The sequence below is a fragment of the Notolepis coatsorum genome (assembly GCF_963971535.1).
Source record: "Notolepis coatsorum genome assembly, chromosome: 10".
NCBI lineage: Eukaryota > Metazoa > Chordata > Actinopteri > Aulopiformes > Paralepididae > Notolepis > Notolepis coatsorum.
In genome coordinates, this window is record NC_140174.1 from 99765141 (window position 1) to 99790830 (window position 25690).

The 25690-nt window shown below is 41.4% G+C and overlaps 1 protein-coding gene across 1 annotated transcript in view; it reads left to right on the top strand.

The window, feature by feature from the left end:
• Positions 1–25690, top strand: part of serinc5 (serine incorporator 5) — an 81296-nt gene that overhangs the window by 28960 nt on the left and 26646 nt on the right. The window contains exon 2 of the mRNA XM_084323372.1: positions 4201–4368. Within this exon, the coding sequence (XP_084179498.1) occupies positions 4201–4368 (168 nt within the window). The remainder of the gene's footprint in view (positions 1–4200; positions 4369–25690) is intronic.

The window sequence follows — 25690 nt, forward strand, 5'->3', positions numbered from 1 at the left end:
CTCTGCTGCTTCTCTCTCAGTCTCTCCCCCGCTGTTGCAGACAGGTGTGTGTGTGTGTGTGTGTGTGCGGGTGGGTACGCCAGCGTTGGACAGTGTGTGAGAGTGAGCGCTGCAGTCAGGGGGAAGGAAGAAATTAAAAATAAAATTACAAATAATCAATCAATCCGCGATTTTTCTTTTGTTCTAAAATGACTCATGACCCATCAATTACATCATCCAACATTGTTTAAAGGACTAAGACATTCGCCATGACAGAATCGCTTTATATTTAGTCGTTATGACGCTATCAACATATCCATTTGTTAAATATTATTGTCCGCCATCTTGTTTTCTCAGAAGAATCCGCACGGCGCGGAGTGATGTGATTCGGTTGTGGGCGGGTCCTGGGACCAGGAGCGTGGAATGGTCCCTATACATACGTGTAAATGGACTGTTTCAGCCAATCAGAATCGAGAAATTTGCATGCCGTTGTATAATTAAGATGAGGTCGGACTCGGCACTGACAGATTTGTGTTCATTGTGCTGCTTTTATAAAGCCTCAAATGACGGCTTACAATATTTTATGAAAGCAAAGTGTTTCGTTTGTCTAAGATTTAAAAAGGTTTACACTTTACAGCACTGACAAAGTTGAACAAAGTGCTGTACAAGTCCCACAACATAATTTTCTTTCTCTAAAGAATTATTATTATTATTATAATTTTTTTTTATCCCGAAGCTTCGAATTAAAATCGAATCTCGGCTTCGAATGCCAAAAAGAAATTCGAAGGTCAGCCCTAGACAGTAGACACTAGTCTAGATTGAAATTTGTCACAAATCTTTACGTCCATCTTGGCATCTTCGTTATTGTTAATTTGCTCATGCGGGTCAGTTCAGGAGCGTGACCAGGTCACACTGGAAAAATGAAATCGGGTGTGAGCATTAAATGAGAACTGAGCACTATGGCTTGCACATAGCCTTATCTTATCCAGTCGGTGTTCATCATGGTGCGTTGCAGGATAATGGAAAGTGTGGTAAAATTACACTGGAATTTTAAATTAGTAACCTTCTCAAATATTTCTAAAATCATTTGATTTTTGGACCTGATATTTATATTTATCATTAGGCAACATAATTGTGCTTCATAATATCAAAGTCCCCATGATACCATAACATGGATAAGATAAGCTATTGCATCATAGCAGCATGGGGGCAGGGGAGGTACAGGTATGGGCAGGGTAATACTAAAGACATAAATATAGGCAATACAATTATAGTAAAGATAAAAATAAGCAGTCTAAACAATATAATTGACTCTGAATATAAGCACATGAGCAATAAACAGTGTAATCAAAGATGCAGATGAGGGTCTGTATATCAGTTATATTATACGTTATAATAAATATGGGAAATAAAACATTTGTAATCTGAATATATTATACTATGAGTATGGTAAAGTAAACGGCATACACGGGTGCAGTATACACAAGGTACCTTAACAACTGGCATGATATAAGTCATACGTTATACATTGTAGTCTGTGCAGGTTAGGTGGTAAGAGTCAGACACACTTGGTGATCAGACATTATACATTTATACATGAATTATAAATATCTCTGTCGCCCAGCTCCAACTGAGCATTCCGGTACTTCGAATGCAGTTGGGTCCCCCTGCCTTGCACCTGTACAGTGAGTCTGCAGGAAGAGCGATAGCCACATGTTGGCAAAAATAAAGAGCAAGACACATGGCAGGAAGTAGGAAACATCACTAGTGGGCGGGGGTTCAGACGGGGTGCGTAGATAATGAGGGGGGAAGTCAACGACGACGACGGGAGCACCGGCTGGGACCAGCTTTCTAAAAGCCTCAGTCACTTCAATAGAACCCTGGTCCCAGCGCTGACACGTGGGTGCGGAATTTCCACATTGTTGTCAAGGAAACCTAGTCGTCTGGACCTTTCCTTGTTCTGAAGACCTTGGTTTTCACACAGGAAATGGGGGGGGTTTGAATACGATAAAAAGATCAAAAAATAAAGCTCTGGGTCAAAAGTAAGGCTATTGTTATTCATCCAAAAAACCCTATGCATGGAAGAGGCACAGTAGAAAGGAAGGGAAATGTATTGGGATAGAATTGGCCTCAGGTATAATACATGTTGGTGGGCTAAGAGTTTAGGACTCTGCTGCCAGAGAGGTAGCCAGGCTGACATTGACCGTTTGCAGCTGGCTGTGTGTCTGTCCACGGGCCTGCAGCATACCACAGATTACTGGCATCTGGAGCACAACGGAACACATCAGACCATAACTTGCACTGGCTTTACCACATTAATATCACTCATAGAGCCAGATTACACACACTGGCCTAAGACACACACACACACACACACAAGCGTATATATAGCCTATAGTTTCGCCGCTAGCTCAGATGGCCTGCTAGCTTAGCACTTAGCTTAGACGGCGTGGATAGGAAGAGGGGAGCTAGTGCAGTGCTATAAGATAAGATATTCCTTTATTGAGCCCCTTGGGGGAATTCAGGCATCATAGCAGCATGGGGGAGGGGGGGTATGGGTATGGTAATAGTAGAATATATAAATACAGGCAAGAAAATGATAGTACAGTAGAAAAGTAAAAATAGGCAGTGTAAACAATATAATTGATTGAATATACGCACATGAGCAAGTAGGCACTGGCAGTGTGATCAAAGGTGCAGATGAGGGTCTACGCTGTATTCCCCATCAGTTATATTATACATTACAATAAATATGATCAATAATAGTGCTGGGCGATACGGCCTCTAAATGATATCACGATATTTTTTTGCTCTATCACGATACACGATATATATTGCGATATTTTGACATTTCCTCTAAAGCACTTAAAAATGCTTGATTTAACCCTTTGATGGATACAGTCACGCCAAATTATGATGATTATATAAACCTCTGTTGTCAAGCCTCGTCAGTTTTGAACTCCTGGGCCCTGGTGATTGGACATTCCTAGTAGTTCTCGAGTTCTGCTGCCGTTAGCTCTCCCTCTGCGGGCAGCGGTCCCTGCCCACTGTTGTGGAGCCTGATGGCCGCTGGTACGAAGGACGAGGCGGCTAGTGGCGTGTCGAGGGGGGGGGTATGAGTCTGTGGCCGAACGTGCTTCTCATCTAGGCCGCTGGCCTCCTCCAAACCTCTCCCACCACAGCTGTGTGTGTTCTGCTGGGTAGGAGGCTTACACTAGCAGGGCGGGGTGGCTATAGCGAGAGACACTCGGCTGTATAATTACCCAGTCTCCTCCTTCTGAAATAGAACACAAGTCCTCTTCTATGACGGCCTGTCGGAGGGAACAGAGGCCCCTCAGTTTCTGTGTGTGGGGGTGGGGGTGAGTGGAGTGGAGAGAGCAGAGAGTCTCTACTGTCTGCAGAGTGGTGGAGTTGTCACTGAGGGGTGGGGACTGGATTACTCCTTGTGATAGTAAGCAGCAACCATGAATGAGCAGAGAGACCCAGTCAAGTCACACAGGTCCATTGAGTTCCACTTTGCCCGTCATATTGACGCTGCCTCACATTACGGTGGCTGATCTAGCCTTCTGGCCGAGGGCCTGGCGGTAAGGTTGCATGGTGCACATGGTGACTAATGCCTTAACTTGTTGATTTTAAACTGTCAACAGTTTTGCTTGTTAATTCACCCTAGCAGGGCTCGCGGAAACATTTCATCCTTTTGACCCTGGTTTTGGAAACATTTAGAAAACCATGTTTTAGCTGCGGGTGTGTACAGTTGAGAGATTTGGCCAAATGTTATGGTCTCATCCATGAAAACAATTACGATCTTGTCTCGGAAAGGAAAATCGGATCGGGCAGGATTAGTTTATTGCTTAAAAGGGTAGAATCACACAGCTTGGCGAGTGTGAACCTTTCCAACACCGTAAAACATACTTTCCATCGGTTGTCTTCTCATTGAAGTGACAACGGTCGCATTGTCGACGGCACCGCCAGTAAACGTTCCACCGATCAGCTTTCATACCGTGTCCGCTCTAGAGTCTCGGAAAACCACTTCACTGGTTCTGAACCAGAACCACATATAATGGAACCAAATAACCCATAAAGAAATCAACAAACGTGTACAATAACAAAGGGGTTTCCTACACATGTTTTGAGTGCAGCCGTGGCTCTGTGGCATGATGACACGTAAACAACAAGCTGTGTTGTGACGCTGTGCTCCCTCCCCCCCCCCCTCCCCCCCAGCTGGCCTGCTGCTGCGGCTCGGCCGCCTGCTCCTGCTGCTGCCGCTGCTGTCCCAACATCAGACAGTCCACCAGCACCCGCGTCATGTACGCCCTCTACTTCCTGCTGGTCACCATCATCTGTGCCGTCATGATGTCGCCCACCATCGAGCAGAAGATTAAAGACAATGTAAGCTATACACATACACATGTACATACAGGTGCAGCTCAATACATTTGAATATTGTGGTATAAGTCAGTAATTAAATAAAGATTTTTATAAATCTATAAAAACAAAGTGAAATATTTCGAGCCTTTATTTGTTATAATTTTGATAATTATGGCTTACAGCTAATGAAAACCCAAAATTCAGTAAATTGGAATATTGTTAAAAAGTTTAATATTGTAGACTGTGTCACACTCTAATCAGATCATTAACTGAAAACACCAGCAGAGGTTTCCTGAGCCTTTGAAGTGGCTCAGTCTGGTTCAGAGGGCTACACATGGGGAAGACTGCTGACTTTTCCACGATATTCTAATTTATTGAGCTGCACCTGTACACACACACACACACACACGCATGTACATACACACTCACATCGTTGGTGTTATTTATTCGCTGGCCTCCCACAGAGGTGACATTATTTAAAAACGGTGACACAAGCAAAATAACAACACAAAATACTCTATACTTACTATACAAAATAAGTTCCACAATAACTCACAATAATACACAGAACTAACGAAAACACTTACGGAGCTTCACCATTACCTACTTCGTAACTCAGCCAAGTGAAGACTCCTCTGCTCGGCCAAAACGGCCCTCATGTTCAAGTTCAAGTTTCCTGGTACCTGGTACCTGGTAGCCTCCCATCAGGCTTCACACAGGTGCTACAACACATCATTAATAACTCAGGGCCATCATGGTCAAGCCAAAGCAGACCTCCTCTAAAGAAGTCCAACAAATAAAATTAGCCCTCCTAAATGTCAGATCACTGAATAATAAAACATTTTTAGTAAATTATCTGATTAAAGAAAATAACTTAGATTGCATCTGCCTAGTAGAGACATGGCTAAATAATGACACAGCTACATCAATAATGATAGAAGCTTGTCCACCAGACTATAATTTTCTTCAAATACCCAGAAAAAATTGAAGGGGGGGAGGAGTTGCAGCAATCTTCTCCTCAAAACTCTTGTTTAGAATCACAGAACTAGGTGAGTTCATGTCAATGGAATATCTTGCCATTGAGCTCAAAACAGAATCAACGATTATCGTCACAATATACCGCCCGCCTAGACACTCACCAATATTTATACAGGAGCTCTCTGAACTGATCTCACTATGTGTTACCGCATATGATAAGGTGATCCTAAATGGAGACTTGAACATCCATTTTAATAAGAAAACAGACTCAAACTATAGAACAAAAAAATCTACTGGATAGCTTTGACCTAACACAGCATATAACAAATGCGACTCACAGGCTTGGGAATACATTAGACTTAGTTATAACAACAACTGGGCTAAGCATAACAAATATCTCAATAACTGAATTATCTCTCTCCATCACTGTATATTTTTTGATACTCCAATAACCCTTACTAAAACAAAAGAAGAAATCATAGTTCAAAAGAGGCTCCTAAACGACAAGGCTGAATCAAAGTTCATTGATCTTATCAGACTACATGAACCACACAATCATGACAGCTCTCTAAATGAAATGGTAGAAAATCTCAATGATGCACTGTCATCTATATTAAATTCTGTCGCCCCACTAAAAACGAAAAAGAAGAAAACCAGAGCCTCGCCCTGGTTGAACTATAATACGGTCAACAAAGAAAAAAGGAAATGTCGTGCAGCAGAGCGAAAATGGAGAAAAACAAAAACCACCATATGCTGTGATATATACAAAGATGCTTTAACTGCTTATAATAAAACCATCCGCTTAGCAAGGAAAGACTACTTCTCTAAAATCATTACAGAAAATGCTGGAAACTCCAGAATCCTTTTTTCCACTATTAATGTACTACTCAACACTGCCCCTACACCTCCTCAGTCATCAACGGTTAAGTGTGAATAACTTGCACTATTCTTTAACAACAAAATAACCTTGATCAGGGCCAGCATTACTCATGATGGAAATAAAGCTGATTGCAGCAAACCGCGCAATGTAACCATGAGAAGATTCACATGCATCACATTAGATGTACTCTGCAAAACTGTCTCAGAATGTAACTCCTCCACCTCAGACATTGACCCTATACCTACAGCTTTCTTCAAACGGGTGTTTAATAGTGTTTCAAGCCCTGTGCTAGATATCATAAACACTTCCCTTAGAACTGGTATTTTCCCAGATGCCTTTAAAACAGCAGTTGTAAAGCCATTACTAAAAAAACCTAACTTGGATAGTAATGAAATGGCAAATTATCGTCCAATATCCAACCTACCATTCATTAGTAAAGTACTTGAAAAGATAGTTTCAGTTCAAATAAATTCCTTTCTTGAAGAAAACAACATCTTAGAAGAATTTCAGTCAGGATTCAGAAAATATCATAGCACTGAAACTGCCCTCACCAAAATGATCAGTGACCTCAGGCTAAACTCTGATGAGAATAAGATCTCCATCCTTATCTTGCTAGATCTCAGTGCAGCATTTGATACAATCGATCACGATATTCTAATCGATCGTCTTGTCGGTTTCTCAGAACATGTGCTAGGCTGGTTTAAAACATACATCAGAGGGAGGAAATTCTATGTTAAACTAGGAGATCACATGTCTGATATATACGACAACAACTATGGAGTTGCACAAGGGAGTTGCTTAGGTCCTTTACTCTTCTCCCTTTACATGTTACCGCTGGGTGATATCATCAGAGAACATAATGTAGATTTCCATAGCTATGCGGATGATACATAACTGTACATATCTGCTGAACCAAATGATACAGCGATTAGCTCCATTACAGACTGCTTACTGGCAATAAATAAACGGATGAGTAAGAACTTCCTGAAACTAAACGAGAACAAAACTGAAATTCTAATTATCGGCCCCAAAACTAAAAAAGAAACATTAATAAAGAACCTGGGAGGACTAACCCCTTGGATCAAATCTGAGGTCACTAGTCTCCGGGTTATCATAGATTCAGAACTGAACTTCAATTCTCATATTAGCAAAGTGACGAAAACATCGTTCTTCCATCTCAGAAATATAGCAAAAGTACGACCATTTATTAATCAGAACGATGCTGAGAAGCTAATTCATGCATTCATATCTAGCCGGTTAGACTACTGTAATGCACTACTGTAAATCACAGGTCTCCCTAAGAAAACCTCAGAGAGGCTTCAGCTAATCCAAAACTCTGCAGCCCGACTGCTAACTAGAACCAAAAGGAGAGAGCACATTAGTCCAGTCTTAGCTGCTTTACACTGGCTTCCTGTAACATTTAGAATTTACTTTAAGGTCCTTCTCCTTACATACAAAGCTCTAAATGGACAGGGACCTAGCTACATCGCCAACACTCTAATAAATTACACACCAGCAAGAACACTGCGATCATCAGCTGCTGGACTACTAGAGGCTCCCAGAAACAGTCAAAAGAGGATCGGTAATGCAGCCTTTATCAACTATGCCCCAAAACTGTGGAACAAACTACCCCAAAACATCAGAGAAGCCAACTCGCTAGACATCTTTAAAAGACAGCTTAAAACCTATCTCTTTGCTCAGGCATTTCACTGTGGGGTAATGCAGGCAAATATCTGAAGATAGATATCTGCTACCACCTAGTGGCAAGGGGAAATATTATTATAGAAACATCAGGGATATCCTGACACAAATTGTACTTGCCTGCACTATTCTTACCCTGCCTACTTTTATACACTGCCTATCAAATTCATGTGTCGGTTATCACACTTTTTACTTCTTACTGATGACTATTTTTAAACTGAATCATTTTAAACTATTTTTATTATTTGTATTACTGAATCAAACTGTAAACTATATTCTTACCCTACCTACTTTCATACACGTCCAATGAAATTCATATGTATGTTAGAGTGATGCTCTGTTGTGAGGAGAAGATTACTTTTGACCTAAATCTAGCAAAGTTGTTTACCATTCCAGTTAGGTACATCGTGCCAAGGTTGATTCTCCTAACTGGGCCATTTTCATCTGCTTGAACAATCTTATCACACTTTTCACTGTAACCTTGCTATTTACATTTTTTATTTTTATGCTCGCTTATGCCTGTATTTTTTACTGTTGTATGTCCGTTCTATTTTATAATTTTTTGACTATTTTTAAACTTAATCATTTTAAACTATTTTATTATTTGTATTACTGAATAGAGAGCCTATTAGGATGTTAGATCCTAATGTGAAACACTGTGATTTACCATACCTTGCTATGCTCGCTCATGCCTGTATTTTTTACTGTTGTGAAGCACTTTGAACTGCAACCTCTGTATGAAAAGTGCTATACAAATAAAGTTATTATTATTATTATTATTATTATTATTATTATTATTATTATTATTATTATTATTATTATTATTATTATTATTATTATTATTATTATTATTATTAATTAACAATTTCCTACACAGGTGCTACACATGAATTCATTAACCTACCCAGGCAATAGCAATAGAAACCATGATAATATAATAAATATATAAATGTATGTATATGATAAGATGAATTACTGTAGCACTCCCAGGTGTGCACCCTTGGTTGTGCTACTGACGGTACTACTGACATACATACACATGTACATACATAATACATACACACACACACATTTACACATGTACTGTGCATACATACACACATGTACTGTACATACATACATACACGCATGTACATATACACACATGTACATACATACACATGTACATACATACACACATGTACATACATATTATGTACACACATGTAAATACATATTATATACACACACATGTACATAGTACATACACACATGTACATACATACACACACATGTACATACATATTATATACACACATGTAAATACATATTATATACACACACATGTACATAGTACATACACACATGTACATACATACATACACACACATGTACATACATATTATATACACACATGTAAATACATATTATATACACACACATGTACATAGTACATACACACATGTACATACATACATACACACACATGTACATACATACATACACACACATGTACATACATACACACGCCACACGTTTCTTTTACTGAGTGCTAAACTTTTATGCATCAGCCGATACCAAGTACCGATCCAATCCATTACTTTTACCGGTATTATAGACTTAGCCCAGTCGTTTGGGGTTGTTGGACAAAGATCATCTATTTTAGTCCGTTTCGAGACCATGGTAAAATGTATGTCTAAACCCAAAATGCAGAAAACCAAGTCACTTTGGTTTGATGTTAAACATGGATGTTTTAATGTTGGATTTTAGTGTTGGGGAAATTATCAAGATGCTGATACTCTTTTAAAAAAAAATCTATAATATATATATATATTTGAGTGGCCTAATATCCAAATACAGAAATGATTTCTCATACATGTAGAGATAGTTAGCTAGTTGGCACTAGTTGACTCTATCGATACTTCGCTATGTATTGACCTGAAGTCACCGTTCTTGAAGAGAGTTATGGTGGAACAGCGGTTCTGTGAGAAGAGGAGGAGGAGGAGGTGGTGGTGTGGGTGGAGACGTCTCATAATGTGGCCTATAACACAGTTGATTTAGACGGGGAGCCAGGACAGCCGAGCGCCCCGGGAGCTCTCGGCTCTATAAAGTCCATGATAAATACAGCTTTGATGGAGCGCAGGAGAGCAGCGCGCAGAGGAATGAGAGGACTCTACTGGGCCTTTCATACTGTAATTGTATGGTTACTACTATATTAAGATCTGGTAGCTAAGATTAGTAGTCGTGATTTCCTGTGCGCACAATTGTTTGGCCAGTGGGTGGCCTTTGATTCCCTGCAGCCTAACCTATGTAATGTTGTGGTGCCAGGATGGCCTAGTTTAATGAATAGAGGAGTTGGGGGCGGCTCAGTGGATTCTAGTCCAGGCTGTAATAACCAACCCAACAGTAGCCTAAACACTGGAGCCTTTAGGCCTTTAGAAAGGAGCCGACAAGTCTCCACCTCCCTGTCACCTACAAGTCTCCACTTCCCTGTCACCTACAAGTCTCCACCTCCCTGTCACCTACAAGTCTCCACCTCCCTGTCACCTACAAGTCTCCACCTCCCTGTCACCTACAAGTCTCCACCTCCCTGTCACCTACAAGTCTCCACCTCCCTGTCACCTACAAGTCTCCACCTCCCTGTCACCTACAAGTCTCCACCTCCCTGTCACCTACAAGTCTCCACCTCCCTGTCACCTACAAGTCTCCACCTCCCTGTCACCTACAAGTCTCCACCTCCCTGTCACCTACAAGTCTTCACCTCCCTGTCACCTACAAGTCTCCACCTCCCTGTCACCTACAAGTCTCCACCTCCCTGTCACCTACAAGTCTCCACCTCCCTGTCACCTACAAGTCTCCACCTCCCTGTCACCTACAAGTCTCCACCTCCCTGTCACCTACAAGTCTCCACCTCCCTGTCACCTACAAGTCTCCACCTCCCTGTCACCTACAAGTCTCCACCTCCCTGTCACCTACAAGTCTCCACCTCCCTGTCGCCTACAAGTCTCCACCTCCCTGTCACCTACAAGTCTCCACCTCCCTGTCACCTACAAGTCTCCACCTCCCTGTCACCTACAAGTCTCCACCTCCCTGTCGTTTTCAAGGGGCAATGTTGAATTCACTGTCCGTGGTGTTGAACTGGACGGCGGAGAGACAACTGAACTGAAGTCTAATTTCTCTCTCAAACATTCACACATACGTCAAGAAATAGGTATTGCAGCTAGTTAGGATTGGATTACATTTACAGCTGAGCTCAACACACGTCTCCTGTACGGCATTCCCTGTGTGCACACATAGTATTCAATTCACATAGAATCAGTTTTAACACAGTAGATAAGTACATTGTAGACACTTGTTTAAGTAATTTACAATATGGAATTATTGATGGATATGGTAGATTATAGATACTGTATTGTATATGGTAGTCTTATATTAGCAAAAAACCTGCTAGATCCTGACACAACCCATTAATAGCCTGCGGGCCGGATGGGAAGCTTTGGCGGCCTGGTTGTGGCCCACGTGCCACCCGTTGTGACCCGTATCCTTATCCATAGTGTACGTCATAAGGCCACACCCCCTCAGAGAGGCTGCACTAAAACACTGAAGCTGAGACAATTATACTCGTGACACAATAAGCAATTTATGACATCACTGGATCTTTAAACAGCTTGTGGGGTTGGATTGTTTAAACGGGCGTGTTCTCTCTTCTGCCCGACACTTCTTTGATCCACCCCAAGTCTTCCTATTGTCTTCTTGGATCGTGGCCAGTTTCATTCATGTAGGTGTTTTCTGGGGGATTTCCAGTTGGATTGAGAGAAAAGCTGTTCTCTGCTAGCTGGTTATAATGGCGTTGGTCTCTGTCGTGTTGAGTGATATGTGAGTCGGGCCGTAGTCACAATGTGACACGTGGTTATTGTCATGTCTTTGTGCCAGTGAGAGACAGTATCCCTCCAATAGCCTGAGGTAGCTGCCTTCTCTCTCCTGTGCCTTTGTGTTCATTGCTGAATGAATGCCCAACAATTGTTCTTCCTACAAATCGCAGGATGTACATTTATAATGAGAGAAACAGCCACCCTCTTTACTCAGCTGTCCCATGTTAAAATACAGATCTGGGATTAAATGAATGATGATACATTTATCACAGCCCTTTTTTTTTTATCTGCCTTCTACCCAGTGTGGTTATCTTACACTCGTCCGGCAGCGTGGCTACAGTACATGGTTAGAGCTCCGGACTCGTGATTGGATGATCACCGGTTCGAGTGCCGGTCAATGCCGTTGTGGGAAAGTGGTGGTGGTGGTGTTGTTGTCCAAGCAGGGAGCACTCTGTCCTCTGGACTTGGCAGTAACAATTAGGGATGCTCCGATATTGGTATCTGTATCGGCCGCCGATATCAGTAAAATAGCTGGATCGGGTACAAAAAAAAATAAAAAAATAGGATTCTTTTTTAATATTTTTTTTTAATAAATAAAATAAGATAACCATTCAGTACATTTATATCTGTGTTAATTTGTTACATTTAGTTTCACTAAGTTAGGAAAGTAATGTTTTAAGTCGAGCCTGATTGCTTTGCACAAAAGAATGATCCCAGTCTCTTCCACACAGTGACAGTGAGGCATACAGTTTATTAATTGAATGAATGAAGTTTATTTTCTGTCTTTGTTTACAACAAATCAAAAACACACCTGTGATCCTTTACAATTCTTAAAAACTAAATATATTTTAATATAAAAAAAAAATTGGATACATTTTCTTTTTTTTGAAACTTTTTTGGAGAAAAATTATTTGACTATCGGCCGATACCCAAACCCAGGTATCGTATCGGTATCGGGACTGAAAAGTCGGATCGGTCCATCCCTAGTAACAATGCAACCCTCTTACGGTGATAAGGACACCGTACAGCTATGACTGCTGTCCTTCAGATGAGACGTTAAACCAAGGTCTATACTGAATCCGCGAAAGAACCCAGGGCGTCTATCGCGAAGAGTAGGGGTCAAATTCCCATATCAGGTCTCTGTCATCAAGGCCACCTAATCATCCCTTCCCCTTAACACTATCAGTGCCACTTGTCAACATGGTAAAGCATGGTTGAATGCCACCACCCACTTCAATGATAGCGTTGTGAACGCATAATCTCTGTCTTAAATTATGGCTATGTGTCTAATCTGCCCGTCGTTTATCAATGACTTTGCAGTCAACATTGTCGAGATGGATTGTTTTTTAATCGGTTCATTTCCGTTTTATAGCATTTTGAAAAGCCCTTGTTTTTCAGGAAAATATATAGATTTTGTGATAAACGCCCTTTACTGGAATATTCTGGCATACACAAAAAACTAGGGATGCTCGATATTGGCTTTTTTACCGATACCGATATTGTCCAACTCTTAATTTCCGATACCGATATCAACCGATACCGATATATGCAGGGTTTCCCCCCCCAAAAAATGAAATAATTTCAGGTAATTAACATTACATATCTCTTGTTGTGGAATTAACACAACATTATGCATACTTTTGACAATAAATAAAATCAGAATTTGTTCTTACTTGCTTGCCTGGGTAAATAAAGGTTATAGAAATGTAAAAAAAAAAAAAAAAAAATTTGAAAACCGATACCGATATTTTCCGATATCACATTTTAATGCCGATATCGGCCGATAATATCAGTAGGCCGATAATATCGGACATCCCTACAAAAAACGTTGTAATTTTTCGGCCTATTTATGAATCGTTTTCAAATAAACAATAGATTATCGATAGTATATGTGTACTTATGCACGCTATAGAAGCGATCTGAAAAATATATTCTCATTTCCTGATCACCGCGCACACACACACACACACACACACACACACACACATGGGGCACACACTGATATATAGGTCAAAACAGATCCGATTACCCCAAGACTGGTCAAATAAATTGCTTACCTCAGATCATATGTTATCCAAAAAGATTTGTCCAATTCCTGATCGCCATTCCAAATATCGATTGCGTTTATTGATTCAGCGTTGGGTACTGTAAATATGTATTCCACGCGTTTTCCGGCTCTGCGGTCAAGTCAGGTCAAGAGTTTTTTCAACTTGGGTCTCTTCAGATGCCTCGCCGGAGAAGTAACATGAGGAGGCTGGACCCCCCCCCCCCCCCCATCAGTCTAAACCAGTGATGGGAATAACGTAGGGCTGGGCGATATGGCCAAAAACGTTATCGCGATAAAAAAAATTAAAAAAATCATATAACTCTATATCGATAATTATCGTCGATATAATTTCTGTCAAGTTTAATTAACTTCTTATGCCCGGCGCCGATGGACGGGCTATTAATAGACTTGTTTTGCTGCTGCGAATGTCTCGAGTTGATGTCGTCATCAGTCCGCGCACGTTAGCCAGAGCAAGCGGTGTATCCCATGACAATGTACTAACTATCACCCTAAAATACTCCGTTCCGCCCCAATACATTGCAACGACGTCCACCGCATACCCCACACTACTCTAACCGTGGCCTCAGAATTCACACCACACACCCACTCGGCACGTAAACAATAAAACAGCGGCGTGCAAGCTAATTATCCTAGCCAGCCTTGTTTCCAATGTACTAACTAACTATCACCCTAAAATACTCCGTTCCGCCCCAATACATTGCAACGACGTCCACCGCATACCCCACACTACTCTAACCGTGGCCTCAGAATTCACGCCACACACCCACTCGGCACGTAAACTATAAAACAGCGGCGTGCAAGCTAATTATCCTAGCCAGCCTTGTTTACTACTAGAGTCCTACTTCTCTACCCAGAGGTGCACCGCGGGTCTCCTTCACTGTCGGCCATCTCCTTCACTGATTGGTTGTTAGTGCATGTGCTCATATCCAAGCTTGGAAAATCGATATATCGAAACTTTGCGACCACGTTTCATGTTTATTTCGAGGAAATAATTTATCGCGATAGTTATCGTTTTATCGCCCAGCCCTAGAATAACGGCGCTATAAGTAACTTCGTTACTAACGGCGTTAGTTTTTTCAGTAACAAGTAATCTAACGGATTACTCTTCCAATCTTAATAACGCTGTTACCATTACTGCAAAAAAATGCGGCGCGTTACTATGAATGAACCTGCTTCTTTCATCAGACAGATCTCTGCGCGGAGAGGCATTCTGTTCTTCCTTATTTAGTGGGCAGTGCGCGAGACAAGCACAAACATGCTGACGATTGGCTGAGGTTGAGTAAAATGTCATGGTAAACCAATCAGAGGTAGAGGTGGGCGGGTGCCTCCAGAGTCTGACACACAGCCACAACACGAGCGATTCAGTCAGCGTGAGACCGCGGGTCCGTGTAGTGTACGTTTTGAGCCCAAATAATCCAAAACGAATCCAACGGAACAACACAAGCGAGCAGTCAGCGTGAGACCGCGGGTTCATGAGCGTTTTTTTGTTCACTCTTGTTGTGTTGCAGCGCAGGGCACTATACAGTAGTGGAGGCTACTGCTGACAGGCTCAACATAGTGCTGCACTTCCTGGTTTAATAGCACAGTCTGGTGCGCAGAGATATATATCTGTATGTCATGCATGTCTTAAATGTCATGATTAGATTAGTTTAGATGATTCGATTAGATTCTTATATCTGTATGTTGTGTATGTCATGAATTGAAAATGGGGGACCCTGATGTAAACAATCTGATCTACATCCCCTTAACAATTGTATGTATTGACTTGAGCCGTACTGTATTGTACCCATTCTGCAATCTGTTAATTAAAATGTTCAATCAATCAGTATATATTTGTTATTTATTTTTGGTATAGTGCTTAACAAGCTTAATTTAATGTTGCCCAGTTGTGGCCTGTTGAGGGGCAATACATATCAAAAGTTCCAAAACATCTATTGTATTTGTATGATCCACTATATAAACATAGTAATTATAATATCTACATACATGGTATTTGATTGGAGGCTAGTCTCACTTTGTCCCACAGCAACATTAACACTTTGAATGCCCATCACGAGAATTCTTGTGAATTTTTTTTTATTAGCGATCTGAATTCATGTTTCATCAACCGAGTCTACCGTTGGTAAACGAGCCTCATCAGGCGCTCAGATGTGAAAAAAGCGCCCCCTATCGTCTCCCAGATGGTAATGCACCCTTTTGGATTGGACTCAATGAAAATGGATGAGAAAAAAAAACTCCGGAATCCACATTTTACTTCTCACGCATGTAACCGGAGCCGATCAGATTCATTGTGGACCCTCAGCACAGCGTGTAATATGTGTTTTACAGTATACGCGTTGGATCAATAAAATGATCGATTTTTGGAATGGCGATCAGGAATTGGAATAATCCATTTGGATACCATCTGATCTCAGGTAAGGAATCTATTTGACCAGTCTTAGGATAATCAGACCTGTTTTCACGGAGATAAGCTTTTCCCCTATATGTGATATGGCTGTTTGACTGTGCGAGCGATCAGGAACTAAGAGAATCGATTTTCAGCGCGCGGCACCAGCGTGCATACGTACACATATACTATCGATAATCTAGCGTTTATTTGAAAACTATTCATAAATAGGCCGAAAAATGACAACGTTCTAGAATATTACAGTACAGGGCGTTTTTTTCCCCCCTTGAAAACGAGGGCTTTTCAAAATGCTATAAAACGGAAATGAACCGATAAAAAAACAATCCGCTTCGACAATGTTGACTGGAAAATGAGTCATTGATAAGCGACAGGCAGATTAGACACATAGCCATAATTTAAAACATAGATTAGGCGATATTAATGCTAACATTGAAGTGGATGGTGGGCATTCAAGCACTAAATGTGCGCCCCCTGCTGGGCACTGAAAGTGTTAAAATAGCACTTGTAGAGGCTCACAAGATGGGTTACTTTGGCACCCGCTCTCCGCTCTGGGCATTTTCCACTGAACAAATACAGTCGGCTCCAGCTTTTCTCGCGAGATGGTGAGACGGGTTGTTTTCACTCTCCCATTCTCTGGCTTTGACAGCACTTGACACAGAAAGCATGTTTGTGCCAGAGCCGCCATTAACCCCCAGTCTACTCTGAACGGTGGGTTTAAAGAGACGGCTGAGGCCACAAGGAAAGAGTGAGCTGTAGGGCTGCAGCTATCGATTATTTTAGTAATCGAGTATTCTACTCGTTATTCCATCGAGTAATCGGATGAGAAATAACATTTGCTTTAAAGAGCCATAGTAAATGTATAAAAGACTAAATAAGATCGGCCTCTTCCTTTTTAGAATTTTGACTGCTGCATTTAATTGTCTATAGTTATTTTCTTGAGCAACTTGGATATCTTAACATAATATAACATAATAAATAACTAGCCACCATATTGATTTACGTTCTTAACCAGCCATCACATGTAGTCATAATTAACATTAACGTACATTCTTCACTAGCCATCATAACATTATAGATTTACGTTAAATGCTAATGACAACGTTTCCTTGTGTCGGCTCCACTCTGTGGACTGGATGCTTACACTGGATGCTTTCTGCTGAGATGCTGAAGTGTTGACAGAGTGCTATTGTGGTGCTAGTTCAATTTAGCAATTTCTGGCATTTTCTAGGGCCTGTCTCTCTTTGCTCATTGCTATTTTCTTTTATCTGTTCACGTGGATGTGTGTTGTGCAACAGTGATTATCGTCCGTGTGAAACAGTGTGCTGTGGGTTAAATCGGCCACAGTGATTTTTTTGTAATCTAGTAACTCGAGGAATCCTTAGGAATCCTTTCAGCTCTAGTGAGATGTCTTTCTTCCCTCCATTCCTGCGAAGAATACATCCAGCAGACTGTGTTTCTATGGCAATGAGTGCTTGCTTCCCCCAATGAAAGAGTGACCTTTGAACAGAGTGACCCCCCTCACTCTCTCTGTAGTTGTTTCCCTTTGCCAGGGTCTACAGTAAAGCACAGTGTAGAGAGAAGACTCTATTGTGCATCTCTCCTTGTGAGACTGGAACTCCGTAATGCTGTAAAAAGGCCCTTCCAGGCACAAAATGGCCTCCGATAGTGAAGTCTGCTCCGAAGTCTTTCACACACACACACACGCACGCACGCACGCACGCACGCACGCACGCACGCACGCACGCACGCACGCACGCACGCACGCACGCACGCACGCACGCACGCACGCACGCACGCACGCACGCACGCACGCACGCACGCACGCACGCACGCACGCACGCACGCACGCACGCACGCACGCACGCACGCACGCACACACACACACACACACACACACACACACACACACACACACACACACACACACACACACACACACACACACACACACACACACACACACACACACACACACACACACACACACACACACACACACACACACACACACACACACACACACACACACACACACACACACACACACACACACAATCTGAGCCCAGTGGGGAGTCCCAGCTAAGAGAGCAGCCATTGTGCGCATGAGAGCGCTCGTCTTTTCTTTGTAGATTTACAGCAGTCGGAATCAGCCGGCCCCCTTCTCCTCTTTAATCACAGCACCATGGACATGCTAATATGGTCCTTAACGTGAGACAAAGGCTCCAGAAGCAACCATTTACCCTCCCCACTGAGCTGGCCCTGGAGCCAGTGCTACATGCAGAGCCGGTGACGACTCTATCCACCAGGGTCTGGCCAATACGCGTCTCTACAATTCGTAGCCGCATTTCTGCAGACCCCTCTCTGATTGGTTGAGGCCATTTCTGCAGACCCCTCTCTGATTGGTTGAGGCCATTTCTGCAGACCCCTCTCTGATTGGTTGAGGCCATTTCTGCAGACCCCTCTCTGATTGGCCGAGCGCGCGCATGCGCATGAGCCGCGACAAGCTCCTCTAGCCAGGAGTCGAAACTCCGTTAAGCTCCAGAGAGAGAGGCTGAAAACCCACAGTTGTTGCCCGACGGATGGGAGCCGAATCCCGGATCCGAGTTTTCTGATGAATAGCCCCAAAACATGGAGGTCGCGAACACAATTTATACGCATGGAAGTATTGATTACGCCATAACGAATCATTAAAAAAAATATACCGTTTACTGGAATATGTTGTGTGTGCCTTTACACAGTTGGATAGGATTATGTAATTGGTTTGTCATTAAAAACCAATAATAATCGCTCGCCGGCTTCGCTGACCAGAGCTCTCTCAGATTCAAAGTTTTAATTGCAAACTGGAACATACATGTTTCGGAACCAATGTGTAACTAGACAGTTACAATATAACATTTATATTAATTAACCCAGTTAATGCCTTAAGAGAAAGAGTCTGGTGGTCAATTGCTACGGAAATGTTGTGTCTTAAGTTCAAGTTCAAGTTTCAAGTTTCTTTAATAGTTGTCATACAGAAGTACAGAATACTTTCATACAAAATGCTTCTTACTGTTACGCTCCAGAGACTGTGCTAGACAAGATAGTATCAAATAACATAGTATAGCATGTAATTTAGAAGAAGAAAATGAGGTCACAGTGTTCGGTATAGACATATGTACAATGATCTTACTAATAATAACTAATTCCTTGGTCAATAGAAGTCTCTGTGATACTTTCTGAATATGATTTGGGAACATCAAATGGGCAGGCCGCGAAATAACAACGTTACAATGTACAGTTTCTGACAGCTGGCTGTGTTGTGAAATGTGCATAACGTTATGAATAAACCGCGAAGTCACGCGAAATAACGTTATACGCGAATCTGGTAGTACATTTCCAATCAGAGAGGGGCTTCGCTCAACCAATCAGAGAGGGGTCTGCAGAAATGGAGCTCAACCAATCAGAGAGGGGTCTGCAGAAATGGAGCTCAACCAATCAGAGAGGGGTCTGCAGAAATGCGGCTACGAATTGTAGAGACGCGGCCAATACAGGGTGGAGGTCGGTGAACGATGTTCTGCAGGTGAAGATTTTTCTTTCTCGTCTCTGTGTGAAAGAGAAATCTCCTTGTCCCTCACACTAAGTTTGTAAATAGTAGCCCAAATTGTGACCAAGGGCTACAGTGAAGGCTGTTTGACTACTAAAGTATTAGGGATGCCCCGATCGATTGGCCAGCGATCGGTATCGGCCGATATTCACTAAAATAGCTATAGGTATAATATATTTATATATATATAAAATAGGTATAAACATTTTTTTTCTTTTTTTAAATGTATAATATAATAAGAAATAAAATAAGAAATAACAATTCAGTACATTTATATCTGTGTTAATTTGTTACATTTAGTTTCACTAAGTTAGAAAAGTAATGTTTTAAGTCGAGCCTGGTGTTGCCTTGCACAAAAGAATGATCCCAGTCTCTTCCACACAGTGAGGCATACAGTTTATTAATTGAACAATGGGTATTTACATTACATTTACATTTAGTCATTTAGCTGACTCTTTTTATCCAAAGCGACTTACAAGTTCTGTACGACAAGTCATCAGGAAGGGCACAACTCTTATCAGCTGAGTAACAATGTTGGTTACAATGTTGGTGCTACAGTGTAGGTTAGTATATTAGGACAAGTGCATGACAGTAGGGTTAGTTACTACTAGGGTTAGATACAAAATAATTTTTATTATCTATAACAAAACCAAAAACGATATGTATCGGCCGATATGGCTCATAGAAGATCGGTATCGGTGGCAAAAAATGTGATCGGGGCATCCCTATAAAGTATGTTGTTACTACTTGTCAGGCTTTGATTCATAGCTTTGGACTATAAATCAAAAATGTTTTGTTCAATCATTCCAAAACTTGCAAGATATGTTTCATGACACTGTTGAACCACGTGTGACGTGTGTAAAACTATTTAAAAATGTCCCATTATGGGGCGCCCTCGTGGCGCACCGCATAGTGCCTTGCACACCTACGCGGCCGTCCCGGGTTCGCCTCCCGCTCCCGGCGATATTTGTCGCATGTCTTCCCCACATCTCCTCCCGTTCTCCCTCTCCTCTCATCAGTCCTGTGTGACCAGAAAAGCTGTACAAATGCTAAAAGAAATATATTTTTTAAAGTTTGTCCAAAAATCACCAAACTTGGTGGATATTTTTTATTAAGCTGTTGAAACATGTACCCAAAAGGTTTTTTTGCAAATGACTAATAATAATAATAATAATAATAATAATAATAATAATAATAATAATAATAATAATAATAATAATAATAATAATAATAATAATAATAATAATTACAAAAATTCTGGTCAGGGTTTTTCACAATGAAATAACGTCTGTTGCTTCCTGTATTACTCCAGCCCCGCTTCATGCGGTGAGACCGGCTTTCATTGGTCTATGCTGCCAGGTGGTGGAGATTTGAACTCTACTGAGTGCACCTTTCTAGTTACTATTAAAGTATTGGTCCAAATATAAGACAAGCACTCTTAATTTTTGAGATTTATTTTGAATTTTTGAAATCTTGTTTTTTATAAAAGAAAATTGTATTTGAAAATAATGATAATAAGGCGATGCTGTCCCTGGATGCTATGAAAGCCTTTGACAGGCTGGAATGGTCGTATCTATGGGCAGTATTAGAAAGGATGGGGTTAGGAAAAGGATTCATTGATATGATTAAAGTATTATACAAAGACCCATCGGCCATGATTACAACAGGTACAATCATCTCCAAAATCTTTCCGGTATCACGCTCAGCCAGACAGGGTTGCCCTCTTAGTCCCGGACTATTCGATCTATCATTAGAGCCTTTAGCACAATATATAAGACAATCCCAATCCATAGAACCAATCGTAATCAAGGGCACACAACATAAAATTAGTTTAAATGCGGACGACGTAATATTGTTCATGCAAAACCCCAACACCACATTGCCTCATCTGCTCAAGTTGATTGAGAACTTTGGTGATTTATCGGGATTTAAGATAAATTGGCCGAAGTCGGCTTTCCTTACACTTAACACCCCTGCAAAAAAAGATATAACCCTCCCAGGAGAGATACCTATGGTAAAACATTTTAGATGCTTGGGAGTGGAAATATTCCCCACCATAAGACAAACGGTGAAGCACAATTACACAAAAATCCAAAACAAAATCAAAGACGACCTTGATAGGTGGGCAAAACTTAAAAACTCAGTACAGGCACGGATATCAATAGTTAAGATGGACGTACTACCTAGAATCAACTTCTTCAGTTCAATGCTACCGTTACCCCCTCCAGAGGGTTACTGGAAAAGATTACACTCCTCCACATACAAATTTATTTGGAATAACAAACCACCACGTATAAAAAGATCCACCGCACAGAGAAATAAAGCAGACGGTGGTGGCATGGCATTTCCAGATTTTTTCCACTATTTTAAGGCATACACATTAAGACCATTGACAACATGGTTTGATCCCCAAGCATTAGTATCCTGGAGAAAATTAGAAGAAAACATAGTAGCCCCACATAGACTGAAGGACATAGCATACACTAAACTACCAATCAAGCACTGTGAATGGAAATTTGGCCCCATAATTACTCATGCGATCCGGATATGGCGTGAAACACAAAAAAAATATCCTAACCCACATAAATGGCACAATCATACGCCCTTATTCAATAACAATGCAATCTTAATTGAAAAACGACCTATAAGATTCCCTATATGGGAAGAGCAAGGCATACACTCATTAGGGGATGTTTTTAACAAACAGGGTTTTTGTAGTTATGGAGAAATATGCAAATAATGTAATCTCACCAAGTCCACATGGCTTTTTTTACATACAGTTACGGCTATGTTTGAAGTCTCACAGTGTTCCATTAGACATACCAATTGAACACCACAGATACCACAAATTCTTCTATGAAAGAGAGACATCGAGAGGTTTTGTTTCAGATTTTTATCATCAATTATACTAACGTCCTCGTATGAAACCCTCCAACTAGACTCTGTCTGGAGGAGGGATATACCAGACCTGGAAAGTGACTTTGATTGGCAAGGAGCCTGGGCAAATGTCCGACTTACATCAAGGAACCTGGACCATCAACAAATCAATCTTAACTATATTCACAGGACATACTTGACTCCTATAAGACTGAACAGAATGGGTCTTAAACAAGATTCCAAATGCTCCCAATGTACAAATGGGGACGAAGGGACATTTATGCACATGTATTGGGACTGCCCACCAGTTAAGACATTCTGGAAAGATGTGACCCAACAATTATCAAAACTTGTATCTTGGAATATACCTGTACACCCCTCTGTATTACTATTGAATGATGTTTTTGAGTTTGCAGTAAATCCACAGCTAAAGAGATTGGTTTTATCGGGTATCACAGTAGCTAAAAAGCTGATCGCATCACGCTGGTTTCAACCGGAAAAAATGTGCCGGAAAGTTTGGTTTCTTACATATCTCGATGTGATTTATCAAGAAATATCTCCAGCAAGAATTCTGGGTCTCAATGAATCCAAAATGTCAATGTGGTTAGAAGTGGTGGAGAGAATAAAAGCTAGCTTATAATGGTAGTGTCTGGTTAGGAGCGAGGGATAATGGAGGTACTATCCAAAGAGGGGTCCGGGAGGGGGGGGTTCGAGCTGGAGCATATGTGTGTAGGTTTTTAGATAACAGGTATTAGGGGTATATCCTGTATAAGACATTGGTATAAATGGTAATTTCGTTGGATATACACTGTATATTAATGCTTGTGTATCTTATCGTGTGTTGTCATGTTTGTTTATATGTGTGTTTAAAAAATAATAAAAAAAAAAAAAATGATAATAAAACTGTTTTATTCAATATAGGCTGTTATTTGTGTCAGGGCGACAGCGTTGGCGATCTGTTGTGCATGTTTTTCCATTGGGTTTATCTTATCGGGAGGGGAAACCCTTGCGAGCACGGGGAGAACATGCAAACTCAAACAGAAAGGCCTGGGAGATACCCCACCTGGGTAACTGGCAACACGGCAACCTGGTCCCCAAGCGGGAATCGAACCCAGGACCTTCTAGCTGTGAGGCGACAGTGTTAACCACTGCCGCTTCAGAAATAGGATCAGAAGGCAAGACTGACACAAGACCAAATAGAGAACAGGTATTGGTCAGCTAGTTAGGATTTAATTACAACAATTTTAGAACACAGACTCTCGTCTCCTAACAAGAATGCATGCAGCTTTAACAGTCTTTCAATGGTTTACAGGACTAACACCGTGAATAAGTACATTATAGACGCTTGTTTAAGTCATTTACAATAGATGGAATTATAGATGGATAGATATGGTAGATTTATGGATATTCTTATTAGCAAAAAAAAAAAAAAACTTGGCATACCACTTTCTCACTTTTCACTTCTTTCACTATCTCCGTTGCTCCAAATCAAGAAAAAATGAATGGTTGTATGTATGCATCTTGACAGCGGACACAGTTTAACAATCTGATACGGTGAAACTGCTCAACCGGACGAACCGGGCAATACCGCTCCTCGTTCCTGGTTTGTTTTCTCCGCGCCCCGGGTTCCTAGAACACCAGCCCCTGTGTCAAAATGTAGAAGAGACCCAGTCTGGCAGTGGTTAGTGTTTTGTACCTCGCAGGTGGAGATATTGAGGAAGAAACGGCCTATCATTATTATGTTAAACTACAGTGTATGTTACATTTCTAGGCCCTGCATATTTACATTACATGTAAATGCATTTAAGTCCTTTACATTAAGTCAAAATTCTCACAATGTTCTTTACAGTAACGGGTAGTTTAATATTGATACTTTCCAATACCCTGCAATCAAATTGGATCATCTAACATGTGGTTTACCTAAGCAGATATTGTGATATTTATATATATATCAAATATCATAAAATATCAGTGTAGTATTTTCCTTCCATATTGCCCAGCTCTACTCACAGACTTCTCTCTCTCTCTCTCTCTCTCTCTCTCCCTCTCTCCCTCTCTCCCTCTCTCTCTCTCTCTCTCTCCCTCTCCCTCTCTCCCCCCCTCTCTCTCTCTCTCTCTCTCTCTCTCCCCCCCCCCCCCTCCCTCCCTCCCCCCTGAACTCTGAGTGGCTGAAAGGAGGCGGTTAATGTATTCATCTGTCCCTTGTGTTTGTGTACACTGACAGTTGCTTGTAAGGCCCCTCTAACAGCCCGTAGAGAACGGGGGATGAAAGAGGGGTTGATGGAGAGAAAGAGGGCTTGGTGTCACAGCCTGTTCCCTCTTTCTGTTCCCGTTAGAGCCGTGACGCGCAGCATAGATGCTATTAGGCCTTTTCTCTGGAGCCGCTCACTAGATGGACATGAATAGAAGTGGTCCCCTTTTACCATAGCAATGGTTTTGGTAATTTTGTGAGGAAATGCGAATTGGAATCGGTCGGATTCTATACGTATTTCCGATTTGATTAGATTTTTTATGCGTTAAAGTGGCTAACTTTTTAAGGCTATTTCCCTTGATTTAACGATTGGCTCTAGACTTCAAATATTCATTATTTCACAAGAAGAAAAAAGCATGTACCAAAAATTATAAACATGACAATGCATCTGTATATATCTTCCCCCCTGACTTTCCAAAAACCTTCAGGGTCCCGACCCCCAGGTTGAGAACCACAGGTTTAGACAACAGAGAGACCTGGGGTATCTGACGATACAGGTTGACATTGAACATATTTTCGATCATGTATTGAGGTTGTAAAATGATAAATGGTGCATTTATATATCTTTTATCCAAAGCGCTTTACAATTTGTTCCTCACATTCACTCACACATTCATTCATTCATGCAAGGTGCCAACCTGCTCATCGGGGGCAGTTAGGGGTTTAGTGATGTCTTGCTCAAGGACACTTCGATATGCTGCCTGGGAGGAGCCGGAATCGAACCAGGAACCTCTGGATTACCAGACG